General features: G+C 43.0%; 1 protein-coding gene and 1 pseudogene across 7 annotated transcripts in view; both read left to right on the top strand.

The window, feature by feature from the left end:
* Window positions 1–15,539, top strand: part of FAM149B1 (family with sequence similarity 149 member B1) — a 519,129-nt gene that overhangs the window by 28,891 nt on the left and 474,699 nt on the right. For 6 of the 7 annotated variants that reach the window (XR_007728685.1, XM_050803425.1, XM_050803424.1 and 3 more), the window contains one exon: window positions 15,036–15,203. Coding sequence is in view for 6 of the 7 variants with exons in the window: in XM_050803425.1 (XP_050659382.1) it covers window positions 15,036–15,203 (168 nt within the window). In the remaining variant the exon portion in view is untranslated. The remainder of the gene's footprint in view (window positions 1–15,035; window positions 15,204–15,539) is intronic. The other variant, XM_050803423.1, reaches the window with a different exon arrangement.
* LOC126962482 (eukaryotic initiation factor 4A-II-like) lies at window positions 1,093–7,206 on the top strand (annotated as a pseudogene).

Here is a 15,539-nt window from a genome sequence, read left to right as displayed (position 1 = left end):
GGCCAGGCTGGTCTTGAACTCCTGACCTCAGGTGATCTGCCTGCCTCAGCGTTCCAAAGTGCTGGGATTACAGGTGTGAGCCACCATGCCCAGCCCAAAGTAATTTTTTAATGGCAAGATCTTTTGAACACCTCAGACTTTTTAAATAGTAGCAAAATAAACCTAAATAGGATTACTTTGAAACCTATACCTATACTTAAATCTACTGTAAAATATAATATCATAGTTTTAATTCATTTAAAAAATTATTCGTATACTTTTTCCCATGGCTGCAGTTTTACTTATTCGATACCTTCCAATAGTTGTAGTAATACTTACTTTTGGAGCCTCCTTGAGTCTGTGGTAATCTCACCAGACCATAAAGTAAAACATTACTGTTAGGGTTATGGGATCTGGGTTATCAACTGATTTTTGGTCAGATAATGATATTTGTTTGCTGTTCCTAAAGTGATCTAAACTCAAGCTGCTGGTCATTAGGCATTCTTTTTAAATTAAATCTCATGCATTATATCGATAAGTTTACTCCTTTAATATAATATAAAAAATTTTACAGCCTAATGTCACCCACAGAAATGATGTATTCTTTCATTCTCTCTGATCAAAATTATATAACTGGGGGGGGGGGGGGGGGGGGGGGGGGGGGGGGGGGGGGGGGGGGGGGGGGGGGGGGGGGGGGGGGGGGGGGGGGGGGGGGGGGGGGGGGGGGGGGGGGGGGGGGGGGGGGGGGGGGGGGGGGGGGGGGGGGGGGGGGGGGGGGGGGGGGGGGGGGGGGGGGGGGGGGGGGGGGGGGGGGGGGGGGGGGGGGGGGGGGGGGGGGGGGGGGGGGGGGGGGGGGGGGGGGGGGGGGGGGGGGGGGGGGGGGGGGGGGGGGGGGGGGGGGGGGGGGGGGGGGGGGGGGGGGGGGGGGGGGGGGGGGGGGGGGGGGGGGGGGGGGGGGGGGGGGGTGGGGGGGGGGGGGGGGGGGGGGGGGGGGGGGGGGGGGGGGGGGGGGGGGGGGGGGGGGGGGGGGGGGGGGGGGGGGGGGGGGGGGGGGGGGGGGGGGGGGGGGGGGGGGGGGGGGGGGGGGGGGGGGGGGGGGGGGGTATTCTGTTATTAGGATATATCGACCTGATCTGTTAATGTAAACTTTATATGTGCCTTATTTTATAACTATCAATGGTAAGTTCATTTAGAAATTTAATCTTCAAGGAAATAAGAAATCAAGTCTGAGCAGTTAGTCATCCTTTTTAGGACATCTGACTATATCACCATTCTGCGACATATTGCTAATACCCTTTCCTTTTTACTTACTACCACCAGTGTTGATTAGTCTTCCTATTTTTGGTTCTCCTTTTTGCTGGGATATTTGACTTACAGTTCTCAATACTTTTCTTTACTTACACAAGTAAAACAAATACCTATTTACACTTTACACACAGACATATACTTAGAAGAAACAAATTATCCAGGTATATTAGCACACCACTACTTATTGGAAGCCATAAAAAATTAAACAAAATCCATGATATTTACTTCTTTCATGTAACAGCTACTTTGTTCATACTTTATATTTTTATTCTTGAGTACCATTATGAACTCATAGCATTTCAAAATATTTATATATTTACTTAGCAATAATTAGTATTGATGCTGTAATTGTTACAAGTTAGCCACTTAAAGCTAGTACTTTTGGTTTTATTTTGACTATATCTTTGCTTTCTGGTACAGTAGGATGTGCCAGGCCCATCCTTAACTTTTTCTTCCTTTAACATCTAGAATCAGCTGAACTTTAAGGAGACTTACTCCTTTGAGAGGCTAATACAGTTGTATTAAAGAACCAAGTTGGGTGGTGAGGGTATGTAAGTTGTGCTACTGCTATTTTGCCACTTTATTTTATTTATTTATTTATTTTTCAAGAGATAGGGTCTTGCTCTGTCACCCAGGCTGGAGTGCAGTGGCACAATCATAGCTCACAGCAGCCTTGAGCTCCTGGCCTCAAGCAGTCCTCCCACCTCAGCCTTCTGAGTGGCCAGGCTATTTTGCCACTTTTTGCTGTGAGAGGTATGAAGAAAATGTGTCATTAATTCATTTTGATTTTTCAGTTTAACAAATCAGGTTATCATAAAATATAAGGTTTATCAACTGCTAAGACTTTCTATAAAAATAACATTTCAGATTATATCCATTCTTGCCCTCTCCAGCATATTCTCCACATTAAATCAGATTTTTTTTTTTAATTCAGGGTTGATCCTTTCTGTCTCCCACTTAAAAACTTTCAGTAGCTTTCCACTGAATTTAAGATAAAAATCTAAAATCGTATCATCAGCTGGCCCCTGCCTACTTCTCTAAGACATCTATCAGTCTCTCTCTCTCATTCATTAATCCTTCCAACACTGGCTTTCTTTCAGACCTCAAATGCACGAAACTAGGTATTTGGTTCAGTTCTCTAGGAGTTCTTGGCCAGAAGAAAGTGGTAGAGTAAATAATATAGTAATACAGCATCTTCCTGTTTGTATCTCTAATACCTAGGACAGTGCCTCTAACATGGTTAGCAGTCAACTTGCTGCTTCCTTTTCTTTTTGGTTTTGTTTTTTGTTTTTTGAGACAGGGTCTTACTCACTTGTACAGGCTGGAGTGCAGTGGTGCAATCACAGGTGACTACAGCCTTGACCTCCTGGGCTAAAGCAATCCTCCTGCCTCAGCCTCCTGAGTAGCTGGGACCACAGGCGTGCTCTACCACATCTGGCTAATTTTTGTATTTTCAGTAGAGATGGGGTTTCACCATGTTGCCCCGGCTGGTCTTGAACTCCTGAGCTCAAGTGATTTGCCCACCTTGGCCTCTCAAAGTGCTGGGATTACAGGCATGATGCGCCATGCCTGGCCACTCTTTTTTCTTAACTAAGTAAAAGCAGATCATATTTACATTTTTAGAAAAACTACACAAAAATGAATTAATGTATACATTGACATTATGGTTGCAAAACAAAGTAATTAATGTCTAGGTCAAAATGAAGTTCCTCAGCACTGTAAGACAGGGTGAGAGAAACAAACACACAAAAAGAAGAAATTCCAGCCAGGCACAGTGGCTCACGCCTGTAATCCTGGCACTCTGGGAGGTTGAGGCAGGTGGATCACTTGAGGTCAGGAGTTTACCAGCCTGGCCAACATAGTGAAACCCTGTCTCTACTAAAAATAAAAAAAATTAGCCAGGTGTGGTGGCACACGCCTGTAATCCCGGCTGCTTGGGAGGCTGAGGCAGGAGAATCCCTTGAACTTGGGAGGCAGAGGTTGCAGTAAGCTGAGATCACATCACTGCACTCCAGCCTGGGTGACAGAGCGAGACTCTGTCTCAAAAAAAAAGGAAAATCCAGGAACTTGTGGCAACATACAGGGGAAATACAGGCCAAAAAAGGATCCCGAAAAGATGAGTTTGAAGACATTTCCACTTGAGAAAAACTATGCATTCTGCTACTTCAAGTTAGCTAAGGGGCTTATTTATACTTAGATATATATCCCAACAAAAAATAACTAACTATAATATCTAATGAGTTGCTAAAGTACATGACTACATGCTGAATTATAACCCTTTAAAAATCATTAAAAGAATGGAGAACCCAAAAATAAACCCTTGCAATTATGGCCAAATGATTTTCGACAAGAGTGCCAAGACTTCCTGGGTAAAGGACAGTCTCTTTAACAGATGGTGTTAGGAAAACTGGACACCCACATGCAGAACAATGAAGTTGGACCCTTACTTATGCCATATACAAAAATTAACTCAAAATGGATCGAAGACCTAAATGTAAGATGTAAAACTGTGCCAGGCGCGGTGGCTCAAGCCTGTAATCCTAGCACTTTGGGAGGCCGAGACGGGCGGATCACGAGGTCAGGAGATCAAGACCATCCTGGCTAACACGGTGAAACCCCGTCTCTACTAAAAAAATACAAAAAACTAGCCGGGCGAGGTGGTGGGCGCCTGTAGTCCCAGCTACTCAGGAGGCTGAGGCAGGAGAATGGCGTAAACCCAGGAGGCGGAGCTTGCAGTGAACTGAGATCTGGCCACTGCACTCCAGCCTGGGTGACAGAGCGAGACTCCGTCTCAAAAAAAAAAAAAAAAAAAAGATGTAAAACTGTAAAACTCCTAGAATAAAACATAGGGGCAAGGCTTCAGGCCATTGGATTTGGCATTGATTTCTTGAATATAACACTAAAAGCACAGGCAACAAAAGCAATAACAGACAAATGGAACTACATCAAATATAAACACTTCTGAACAAAAAAAGAATGAAAAGGCAATATATGGAATGGGAGAAAAGATTTGCAAATCATATCTGATGAGGAGTTAATATCCAGAATATATAAGAATCATCTATAACCCAACAACAACAAAAAATAGTAATCCAGGCTGGGCATGGTGGCTCATGCCTGTAATCCCAACACTTTGAGAGGCCGAGGCGGGTGGATCACCTGAGGTCAAGTGTTAAAGACCAGCCTGGCTATACATAGTGAAACCCCATCTCTACTAAAAATACAAAAATTAGCTGGGAGTGGCAGTGTGCACTTGTAATTCCAGCTACTCAGGAGGCTGAGGCAGGAGAATTGCTTGAACCCAGGAGGCAGAGGTTGCAGTGAGTTGAGATCGCACCATTGCACTCCAGCCTGGGCGGCAACAGTGAAACTCCATCTCAAAAAATAATAATAATAATTCAATTGAAAAAATGGACAAAGGACTTGAATAGACAATTCTACAAAGATATGCAAATGGCCAATAAGCACCTGAAAAGATGCTAGGCAGGAAGGATAGCTCTTGGCCACTTGTTCCTTCCAATCATCCCAGAGGGCCTTGGCAGTAATCACTTTTTTAGAGATGCGGAACTGTACTTCCTAATGCCTACACCTGGAAGGACTGGTTCCAAATTAAACTCTTTGTGTAAATAAAAAACCTAGCAGTCATTTTATCCTCCATGAATGTGGGAGAAGAATAAAGTTATGTCACACAAGAAAACACATCTCTATTTAAATATAACTACCAGGGCAACACAGTATTAGGTAAGATAACTGTTATTCTTTTTGTTTGGTTGTTTGTTTTAGGAGACAGGGTCCCACTATGTTGCCCAGGCTGGCCTCAAACTCCTGAGTTCAAGAGATCCTCCTGCCTTGGCCTCCCAAATAGCTGGGACTGTAGGCACATGCCACTGTATCCAGCCTATTCCTTTGTTAAATAAATGAATTACAGACATTATATAAATTAAAGGTTATTTTCCAGATATAGTAATCTCCAAAGTCCAATGATTTAAAAGATTCCTTTGTTAAAAATAACATATGCAGTTTTTCAGTCAGATGCTAAGTAGTTTTTCACATCATGTCTGGTGGCTCCGTGGATTATAACAGCAGAGAACATGGCGGCCCACAGAGAATGGACCCTGATGGTGTCATCAAGAACAACTGGAAGGAGGTTGTTGATAACTTTGATGATACAAACTTAAAGGAGTCTCTTCTTTGGGGTATCTGTGCTTATGATTTGAGAAGCCTTCCGCTATTCAGCAGAGACCTATTATTCCCTGTATTAAAGATCCAAAAGATGGCCGGGCACAGTGGTTCACACCTGTAATCCCAGCACTTTGGGAGGCCGAGGCGGGTAGATCGCCTGAGGTCAGGAGTTCGAGACCAGCCTGGCCAACATGGTGAAACCCCATCTCTACTAAAAATACAAAAATTAGCTGGGCATGTTGGTGGGTACCTGCAATCCCAGCTACTCGGGAGGTTGAGGCAGGAGAATCAACCCTTGAACTTGGGAGGCGGAGGTTGCAGTGAGCCAAGATCGCGCCATTGTACTCCATCCTGGGTGACAAGAGCAAAACTCCATCTCAAAAACAAAACAAAACCAAAAGTACCCGAAAGTTATTTCTGGCACTTGGAGACTATACGGGAGCAACATGTCATGCCTGCATTGGTGGAACAGATGTTCAAAATGAATGCAAAAACTGCAGGCTGAAGCACCACATATTGTTGATACACCAGGGAGAGTATGTGATATGTTAAACAGAAGAGGCCGGGCGCGGTGGCTCAAGCCTGTAATCCCAGCACTTTGGGAGGCCGAGACGGGCGGATCACGAGGTCAGAAGATCGAGACCATCCTGGTTAACACGGTGAAACCTCGTCTCTACTAAAAAAAATACAAAAAACTAGCCGGGCGAGGTGGCGGGCGCCTGTAGTCCCAGCTACTCGGGAGGCTGAGGCAGGAGAATGGCGTAAACCCGGGAGGCGGAGCTTGCAGTGAGCTGAGATCCGGCCACTGCACTCCAGCCTGGGCGACAGAGCGAGACTCCGTCTCAAAAAAAAAAAAAAAACAGAAGATACCTTTTTCCAAAATGGATCAAAATGTTAGTTTTGGATGAAGCAGATGAAATGTTCAGCCAAGGGTTTAATGATCAAATCTATGAGATTTTCCCAAAAATTAAATATAAGTATTTAGGTTGTGTTGCTTTCTGCCACGATGCCAACTGATGTGTTGGAAGTGACCAAAAAATTCACTAAAGATCCAATTCAAATTCTGGTGAAAAAGGAAGAATTGAACCTTGAATCAAACAGTTTTATATCAATGTTGAGCGAGAGGAATGGAAGTTGGATACACTTTGTGATTTGTACAAAACACCATTAAACAGGCTGTTATTTTTCTCAATACAAGGTGCAAGGTGGACTGGCTGGCTGAGAAAATTCATGCCAGGGACTTCACAGTTTTTGCTCTGCATGGTGACGTGGACCAGAAGGAGAGAGATATTATCATGAGGGAATTCCGATCAGGGTCAAGCCCTGTTCCGATCACTACTGACTTGTTGGCACGTGGGACTGATGTCCAAGTGTCTTTGGTTATAAACTATGATCTACCTACCAGTCATGAAAACTATATTCACAGAATTGGCAGAAGGGGTCGATTTAGTAGAAAAGGTGTGGCTATAAACTTTGCTACTGAAGAAGACAAGAAGATTCTTCGTGACACTGAGATTTTTCTACAATACTACAGTGAAGGAAATGCCCATAAATGTAGCTGATTGTATTTAATTCCTGGGATGAGAGAGTTTTACATGCAATGCTCCCTGTTGTCGAATAGACAATTACAATGTGCATTGTGCTTCTTTCTTTAGGAATATTTGAATCTTGTCTCAATTCTCATAACAGATCAGAAATACAGATTTTGATAGCAAAGCAACATTAGTTGTGAGCTCTTGTGAGGAAAGTCATTGGCTTTATCCTCTTTAAACTGTTAGGATAGGTATAAAAGAAAAAAAATTTTCTTTCTTCGAAATTTATTTCCTAGTTCTGTAGAAATAGTTGTATTAGATGTTCTGTATTATTTAATAATATATTTGGGGACTAAAATATATAAGTGCTGTATAAAGTCAGCCAATTATATTAAAGTAGTATATCTGCCCTTATTGTGTTTGTCATTAGCCTGAGTAGGAAGGCCTTTAAAATTGATTTTTTTAGAAAGCATTCAAATGCATTTTATTTGGTATTGTATTTATTGCAATCAAGTATTTAATTAGTGCTAAGTGTCAACTGGACCCTGTTGCTAAGTACAAGCAAGCAATCATATCCTAAGTAGGGTTAGATTCACAGTAAAATTGCCATATTGCACATGTCTTAATGACGTTTGAGTGTTAAATAAACTGTATATTCACTTAAAAAAAAAAGAAAAAAAAAGGAAATAACGGCCAGGCGTGGTGGCTCACGCCTATAATCCTGGCACTTTGGGAGTGTGAGGTGGGCAGATAACCTGAGGTCAGGAGTTTCAGACCAGTCTAGCCAACACGTTGAAACCCCATCTCTACTAAAAAGACAAAAATTAGCCAGGCGTGGTGGCGCACACCTGTAATCCCAGCTACTGGGGAGGCTGAGACAAGAGAGTCGCTTGAACCCTGGAGGCAGATCTTGCAGTGAGCCAAGATCATGCACTGCACTCCAGCCTGGGTGACAGAGCGAGACTCTGTCTCAAAAAAAAAAAAAAAGAAAAGAAAAGAAAAAAAAAGAAATAACATTTACAAAGACAACTTTATGGTTGTAGAATACTATCTTATTTTTTGCTGCAGCTTTAGGGGAAATGGGAATATTTTTCCTTCTTATCTAGCTAAAATTTCTTCTAATAGCAGTTATAAAGGCCTATAGTTGTTAGAAATTCCTATTTGTTTTTCAACACAAAGAATTCCATTAGTTACCACTGACTAAAAATATAATTGGTTATTAGTATAAATGGAATAATACAATAGTAGAATAACATAATGGAATGTTGGGTATACATTCCATATGTTTGATAGCTTTTTTTTTGTCACCCAGGCTGGAGTGCAATGGCGTGATCTCTGCTCACTGCAACCTTTGCCTCCCAGGTTCAAGGGATTCTCCTTCCTCAGCCTCCCAAGTAGCTGGGATTACAGGTGTGAGCCACCATACCCGGCTAATTTTTTATATTATTATTATTTTTTTTTTTTTAAAGGAGAGACGGGGTTTCGCTGTGTTAGCCAGGATGGTCTCAATCTCCTGACCTCGTGATCCACCCACCTTGGCCTCCCAAAGTGCTGGGATTACGGGTGTGAGCCACTGCCCCTGGCCTAATTTTTGTATTTTTTAAGTAGAGACAGGGTTTCACCATGTTGGCCAGGCTGGTCTCAAACTCCTGACCTCAGGTGATCTGCCTGCCTCAGCCTCCCAAAGTGTTGGGATTAGAAGCATGAGCCACTGTGCCCAGGCTGTTCGATAGCTTTTAATTTTATTATGGTAAAAAAAAAAATTACTGTCACCACTATTTTATACAAGAAAAATATTAACACAAAAAAGCATGAAGTACATAATCTCAAAATAATGATAATCCTTTTTAAGAAAAGATTTGGCAATATTACTAGGTATTATCACTAATATTACTAAGTATTTCACTAATTTTGGTGTGGAACAGTAAAAATTTTGTCATGGATTGGCATAAATCTGCTGACTGGAATTTGGGAACCATTGTTTTAGAATTTTAGAACAGAGACTTAAAGAATCTTAAATCGGCCGGGCGCGGTGGCTCAAGCCTGTAATCCCAGCACTTTGGGAGGCCGAGACGGGCGGATCACGAGGTCAGGAGATCGAGACCATCCTGGCTAACATGGTGAAACCCTGTCTCTACTAAAAAATACAAAAAAACTAGCCGGACGAGGTGGCGGGCGCCTGTAGTCCCAGCTACTCGGGAGGCTGAGGCAGGAGAATGGACTGAATCCGGGAGGCGGAACTTGCAGTGAGCTGAGATCTGGCCACTGCACTCCAACCTGGGCAACAGAGCAAGATTCTGTCTCAAAAAAAAAAAAAAAAGAATCTTAAATCTCCAACTTAAAGATTTTTAGAAACAGTAGTATCAGCTGATTTAGACATATTGGATCTCCAAATCGATTCCCTCCCTCCCTCCCTCCCGCCCTTCATCCCTTCCTTCCTTTTTTTTTTTTTTTTTTTTTTTGTGAGAGAGGGCCTCACTTTGTCACCCAGACTGGAGTACAGTGGCGCAATCTGAGCTCATTACAGCCTTGATCTCCTGGGCTCGGGTGATCCTCCCACCTCAGCCTCCTAAGTAGCTGGGACTACAGGTGTGCACCACCACATCTGGCTAATTTTGTATTTCTTGTAGAGACAGGATTTCGCCTTTTGCCCAGGCTGAGTTTCTCTTATCTCTTACCATCTCCATCCCAGTGCCACCTGCCATGGTCAAGGATCTTATCTGCTTACCAACTCTTGCCTAAGAGAAGTTTACTTCTTTTTATGTTAAAGAAGTCTGGAGGAAGGCAATGTAAAGTGGTGGCATGGTGTTTTCAGGGACTAAGACGCTTCATCTTTCTGTCATATCATGTTAGCCCACTATGTTTTTTCTGAAGTTTTCTTCATGGTTCAAAATAGCTGATAGAGCTCCAAACGTGATATTCACTTTCCAGGTAGCAGAAAGGAGGAAAGACAGCAGGGCCAAATGGTATTCCTTGCAGTCACACCAGTTCCCTTTAAACAGCCTTCCCAGAGTCCTACAAAATAATTCTGCTCATATTGCATTGACTATGTCTGGCTGCAAGGTGACTGGGAGATGCAGTCTTTGAGATGGATATGTTGTTTCCATGAATTGGGATGATTTTACTAGGAAAGAAGGAGAGAATGGATATTGAGGGGCATGTAGCATTCTCTACCATGTATGTATATGGTTTTTATGAAATTATATATTTTGTAATCTCTTTATACTTAATATTTTATTGTGGACATCTTCCATTTTTCCCAATATTAACGTAAGGACTTTATTCCATTGCATGAATATATCACTATTTAAGAAACTCATCCCCAAATCCTCTATTTTGAAACAGTTCGGCTAGTTTCTATTTTTGGCAATTATAAACAATTCTGTGATCATAATTCTTTTTTTTTTTTTTTTTTTTTTGAGATAGGGTCTCCCTCTGTTGCCTAGGCTAAAGTGCAGTGGCACAGTCATGGCTCATTGCAACTTCTGCCTCCCAGGCTCAAGTAATTCTTCTACTTCAGCCTCCTGAGTAGCTGGGACTATAGGTGCATGCCACCATACCTGGCTAATCTTTGTACTTTTTTGCAGAAATCAAGTTTCACCATGTTGCACAGGCTGGTGTTAAACTCCTGGGCTCAAGCGATCCACTCGCCTCAGCCTCCCAAAGTGTTGAGATGACAGGAATGAACCACTGTGCCCCACCAATCATAATTCTTATAGCTAAATCTTACAGGTCATATCCTTAAAGGAAATCCCTACAAATGAAACCATTGAATCAGAGAAAATGTGTATTCTAAAGCTGCTAATACATATTTCCAAAACGTCTTCCAGTAAGATTTTCCCACCAGCCTTGTTTAAAAGTGCCATGGGTTTATTTTATGTATGTATGTAGGTATGTAGGTATGTATGTATGTAGGTATGTATGTATTTTGTGACAGTGTCTTGCTCTGTCGCCCAGGCTGGAGTGCAGTAGTGTAATCTCAGCTCACTGCAACCTCTACCTCCCAGGTTCAAGCAGTTATCCTGTCTTAGCCTCCCAGGTAGGGATTACAGGCATATGCCACCACACCTGGCTAATTTTTGTACTTTTAGTAGAAATGGGGTTTCACCATGTTGACCAGGCTGGTCTTAAACTCCTGATCTCAAGTGATCCGCCTGCCTTGGCCTCCCAAAGTGCTGGGATTACAGGCATGAGCCATGGGCCCAGCTGCCATGGGTTTATTCTGTTTTCCTAGTTAAAAAAAAAAATACTTAAGGCACAAAAAAATATAAAGAGCAATACAAAGTGTAAATTGGTTATATTTAACATTTGATTAAACTGAGATCCATTTTTTAAGATTTTATTTCTCAGATTCGATTGACTTTCTCCAAAGTAAACCCACTGAAACAAATGAGTCATCACATATTTATTGAATGCCTGGGAAGGAAGAGAAATTTAAATATTAATAAGATAAGATCCCTGCCCTTAAGGAGCATATATTTTGGGCAATGATGGAGTTACTGAAATAAGGATATAACCTCCTGAGATATCTTAAGATGTAATTAGGAATGTGATTATTCTTAGTTTTTAAAAAACTTGTTTGTTAGCTTGTTATCGTTTAGATATTTGTCCTTGCCTAAATCTCTTGTAGAATTATAATCCCCAGTGCTGGGAGGTGGGGCCTAGTGGGAGGTGTCTGAGTCATGGGGACAAATCCCTCATGACTTGGTACGATCTTTGCAATAGTGAATGAGTTCTCATGAGATCTAGTTATTTAGAAGTGTGTGGCACCACTCCACACACACACTCTCCTTCTCCTGCTCTGGCCACGTGATATGCCTACTCCTGCTTCACTTTCTACCATAAGTTAAAGCTTCCTGCAGCCTCTCTCAAAGCAGATGCTAGCACTATTAGCACCATCCTTCCTGTACAACCTACAGAGCTATAGGCCAATTAAGACTCTTTTCCTATAAATTACCCAGTCTCAGGTATTTGTTGTTGTTGTTGTTGTTTGAGATGGAGTCTTACTCTGTTGCCCAGGCTGAGGTGCAGTGGTGTGATCTCGACTCACCACAACCTCTGCCTCCCGGGTTCAAGCAATTCTCCTGCCTTAGCCTCCTGAGTAGCTGGGACTACAGGCGCGTGCCACCGTGCCCAGCTGATTTTTGTATTTTTAGTAGAGATGGGGTTTCACTGTGTTGGCCAGGCTGGTCTCAAACTCCTGACCTCGTGATCCGCCCGCCTTGTCTTCCCAAAGTGCTAGGATTATAGGCGTGAGCCACCACACCTGGTTAGGTATTTCTTTATAGCAATGCAAGAATGACTTCATACAGAACACTGATACCAAGGAATGGGGTATTGCTATAAGGATACCTGACAATGTGGAAGTGACTTTGAAACTGGGTAATGGGCAGAGGTTGAAAGATTGGAGGGCTCAGAAGACAACAGGAACATGAGGGAAAGTTTAGAATTTCTTAGAGACCAGTTAAATGATTGTGACCAAAATGCGAATAGTGAAATGGACGATAAAGTCCAGGCTGACAAGGTCTCAGAAGGAAATGAGGAACTTATTGGGGATTGGAGCAAAGGGCATGCATGTTATGCCTTAGCAAAGAACTTGGCTGTATTGTGTCCATGCCCTAGAGATCTGTGGAATTTTGATCTTGAGAGTCATGATGCAGGGTACTGGGTAGCAGAAATTTCTAAGTTGCAGAGTGTTCAAGAAGTAACATGGCTGCTTCTAACACCTGTGCTTAGATGTGGGAGCAAAGAAATGACTTAAAGTTGGAATTTATATTTAAAAGGGGAGCAGAGCATAAAAGGTTGGAAAATTTGCAGCCTAGCCGCATGACAAAGAAAGAAAAAGCTTTTTGGCATGAGGAATTCAAGCAGGCTGTGGAGCAACAATTTGATAGAGATATTTGCATAACTAAAAAGCAGCAAAGTGCTAATAGCCAAGACAATGGGAAAAAGGCATTTCAGAGACCTTCATAGCAGCCCCTCCCATCACAGGCCCAGAGGCCTAGGAGGGAAGAATGGTTTTGTGGGGCAGACCCAGGACCTTGTTGCCTTGAGCAGCCTTGGGACACTGCTTTTTGCTGGGGCTCAGCAGGGCCCAGTTACAGCTTGACTTGCCACTTTAGAGAATGCAAGCTGTCCTGATCTCAAGTGATCCATGGTGAAACCTGTCTCTACTAAAAATACAAAAATTAGCCAAGTGTGGTGGCGGACGCCTGTAATCCCAGCTACTTGGGAGGCTGAGGCATGAGAATCCCTTGAGCTCAGGAGGCAGAAGTTGCAGTGAGCCGAGATCATGCCACTGCAGTCCAGTTTGGGTGATTCAGTGAGACTCTGTATCAAAAAAAAAAAAAAAAAAAAAAAAAAAAAGGGTTGCAGGCAAGCTGTAAGCCTTGGCAGCTTCCATGTGGTGTTAAGCTTGCAGGCACTCAGAGGGCAAAGAGTGAAGGCTTGGCAGTATCTGTATAGATTTCAGAGGATGTATGAGAAAGCCTGGGTGCCCAGGCAGAAGCCAGATGCAGGGGTGGAGTCCTCACAGAGAACCTCTACTGGAGCAGTGCAGAGGGGAAATAGGGGGTTGGAGGCCCCACACACAGTTCCCACTGGGGCACTGTCTAGTGGAGCTGTGGGAAGTGCGTCACCATCCTCCAGACCCCAGAAGGATAGATTCACCTTGCACCCTCTACCTAGAAAGCTGCAGGCATTCAGGACAGGTGCTCATGCCTGTAATCCCAACACTTTGGGAGGCTAAGGTGGGCAGATCACTGGAGGCCAGGAGTTTGAGACCAGCCTGGCCAAAATGGTGAAACCCCGTCTCTACTAAAGTACAAAAATTAACTGGGTGTAGTGGCGCTCACCTGTAATCCCAGCTACTCAGGAGGCTGAGGCAGGAGAACTGCTTGAACCCAGGAGGTGGAGGGTACAGTGGGCCAAGATCCCACCACTGCACTCCAGCCTGAGCGTAAGAACAAGACTTTGTCTCTCAAAAAAAAAAAAAAAGAAAAAGGAAGCTGCAGGCATTCAACTCCACCCCGTGAGAGCAACCTTGGTGGCTGAACCCTGCAAAGCCATGGGGTAGAGCTCCCTAAGGCCTTGGAAGCCTACCCCTTGTACCTCCTTGTGGGACATCAAGGGGCTCTAAGAGTTAATGACTCCCCTACTGGGTTTTGAACTTGCATGGGACCTGTAGCCCCTTTCTTTTGGAACAAAAATGTTTAACGCCTATACTCCCATTGTATCTTGGAAGTAAATAACTTGTTTTTGATTTACAGGCTTATAGGTGGCAGGGATGTGCCTTGTCTCAGATGAGACTTGGGACTTTGGACTTCTGAATTAACACTGGAATGAGTCAAGACTTTTGAGACTTTTCGGAAGGCATGATTGTATTTTGCAATGTTAGAAGGATATGAGATTTGAGAGGAACCAAGGGCAGAATGCCCGCATCTCATATTGAATTGTAATCCCCCATGCTAGAGGTGGGGCCTGGTGGGAAGTGTTTGGGTCATGGGGGAGGATCCCTCATGGCTTTGTATTGTCTTTGCGATAGTGAGTTCCCATGACATCTGGTCATTTAAAAGTGTGTGACACCTCCCCTCCCACACACATTCTCTCTTGCTCCTGCTCCCACTTAACATTCCACCATGAGTAAAAGCTTTGTAAGTCCTCTGCAGAAGCAGATGCCAGCACTATGCTTCCTATACAGCCTCCAGAACTGTGAGCCAATGACATCTCTTTTCTTATAAATTACCCAGTCTCAGATATTTCTTTATAGCAAGGCAAGGATGACCTAATACACAGCTATAGCTGTTTGCATCTAAAAAGACAGCAAGCAGCATCAGATAGTCCATAGTACATGTAGGCAGAATAGTTCTATGACCAGAATTTAATCTTCCTGTTCTGAGAAATGGTAGGTTATTGAGGCTTAGAATAGGTATTGCCAGGGCAAGCGGTGTTTGAGCCAAAACTCATGTAACTGTGTTGCCATAAGAACTGTTTATGTTTAGATAATTAATATTTACTTCTTCTTTCCTCTCCAAGATTTGGTATAAGGGGAAAGAAGTTACATTTTTCATCTTCTTACGCTCATAAAGCATCTTCCATTGCCAAATCCTCCAGCTTTTGTTCTATGGAAAGAGACGAGGAAGACTCTATAATCTTCTCGGAAGGAATAATTGAGGAATACCTAGCATTCGATCACACAGATATGTGAGTATTGTGTCTTTTAAGCTTTTTACTCCCCTCTTATTTTGTGTATTAATACCTATTTTTTCTAAATGATGCTACCAATGTATATAATTAAATATATGCCAGTTTCTGTTATTTATTTTCTCAGGTATCCAGAATTTATATTCTTATTGCTTCCATATACTAGACTTCCTTGTGTATTTTATACCTTCACACATCATTTACCTGTTCCTGAGATTAGAGATTTTAAAATAAGTTTATTTTTTCCCCACATAGTTTGATTTTACCCTTTTGCAAATTACCACCAGTGGGAACTTTTAAAACCTTTTAAAAAAGCAGTTGAAGAGAAATGAACTT

The sequence above is a fragment of the Macaca thibetana genome, chromosome 9, assembly GCF_024542745.1.
Source record: "Macaca thibetana thibetana isolate TM-01 chromosome 9, ASM2454274v1, whole genome shotgun sequence".
NCBI lineage: Eukaryota > Metazoa > Chordata > Mammalia > Primates > Cercopithecidae > Macaca > Macaca thibetana.
This window is presented reverse-complemented; position numbering and strand designations above follow the sequence as displayed.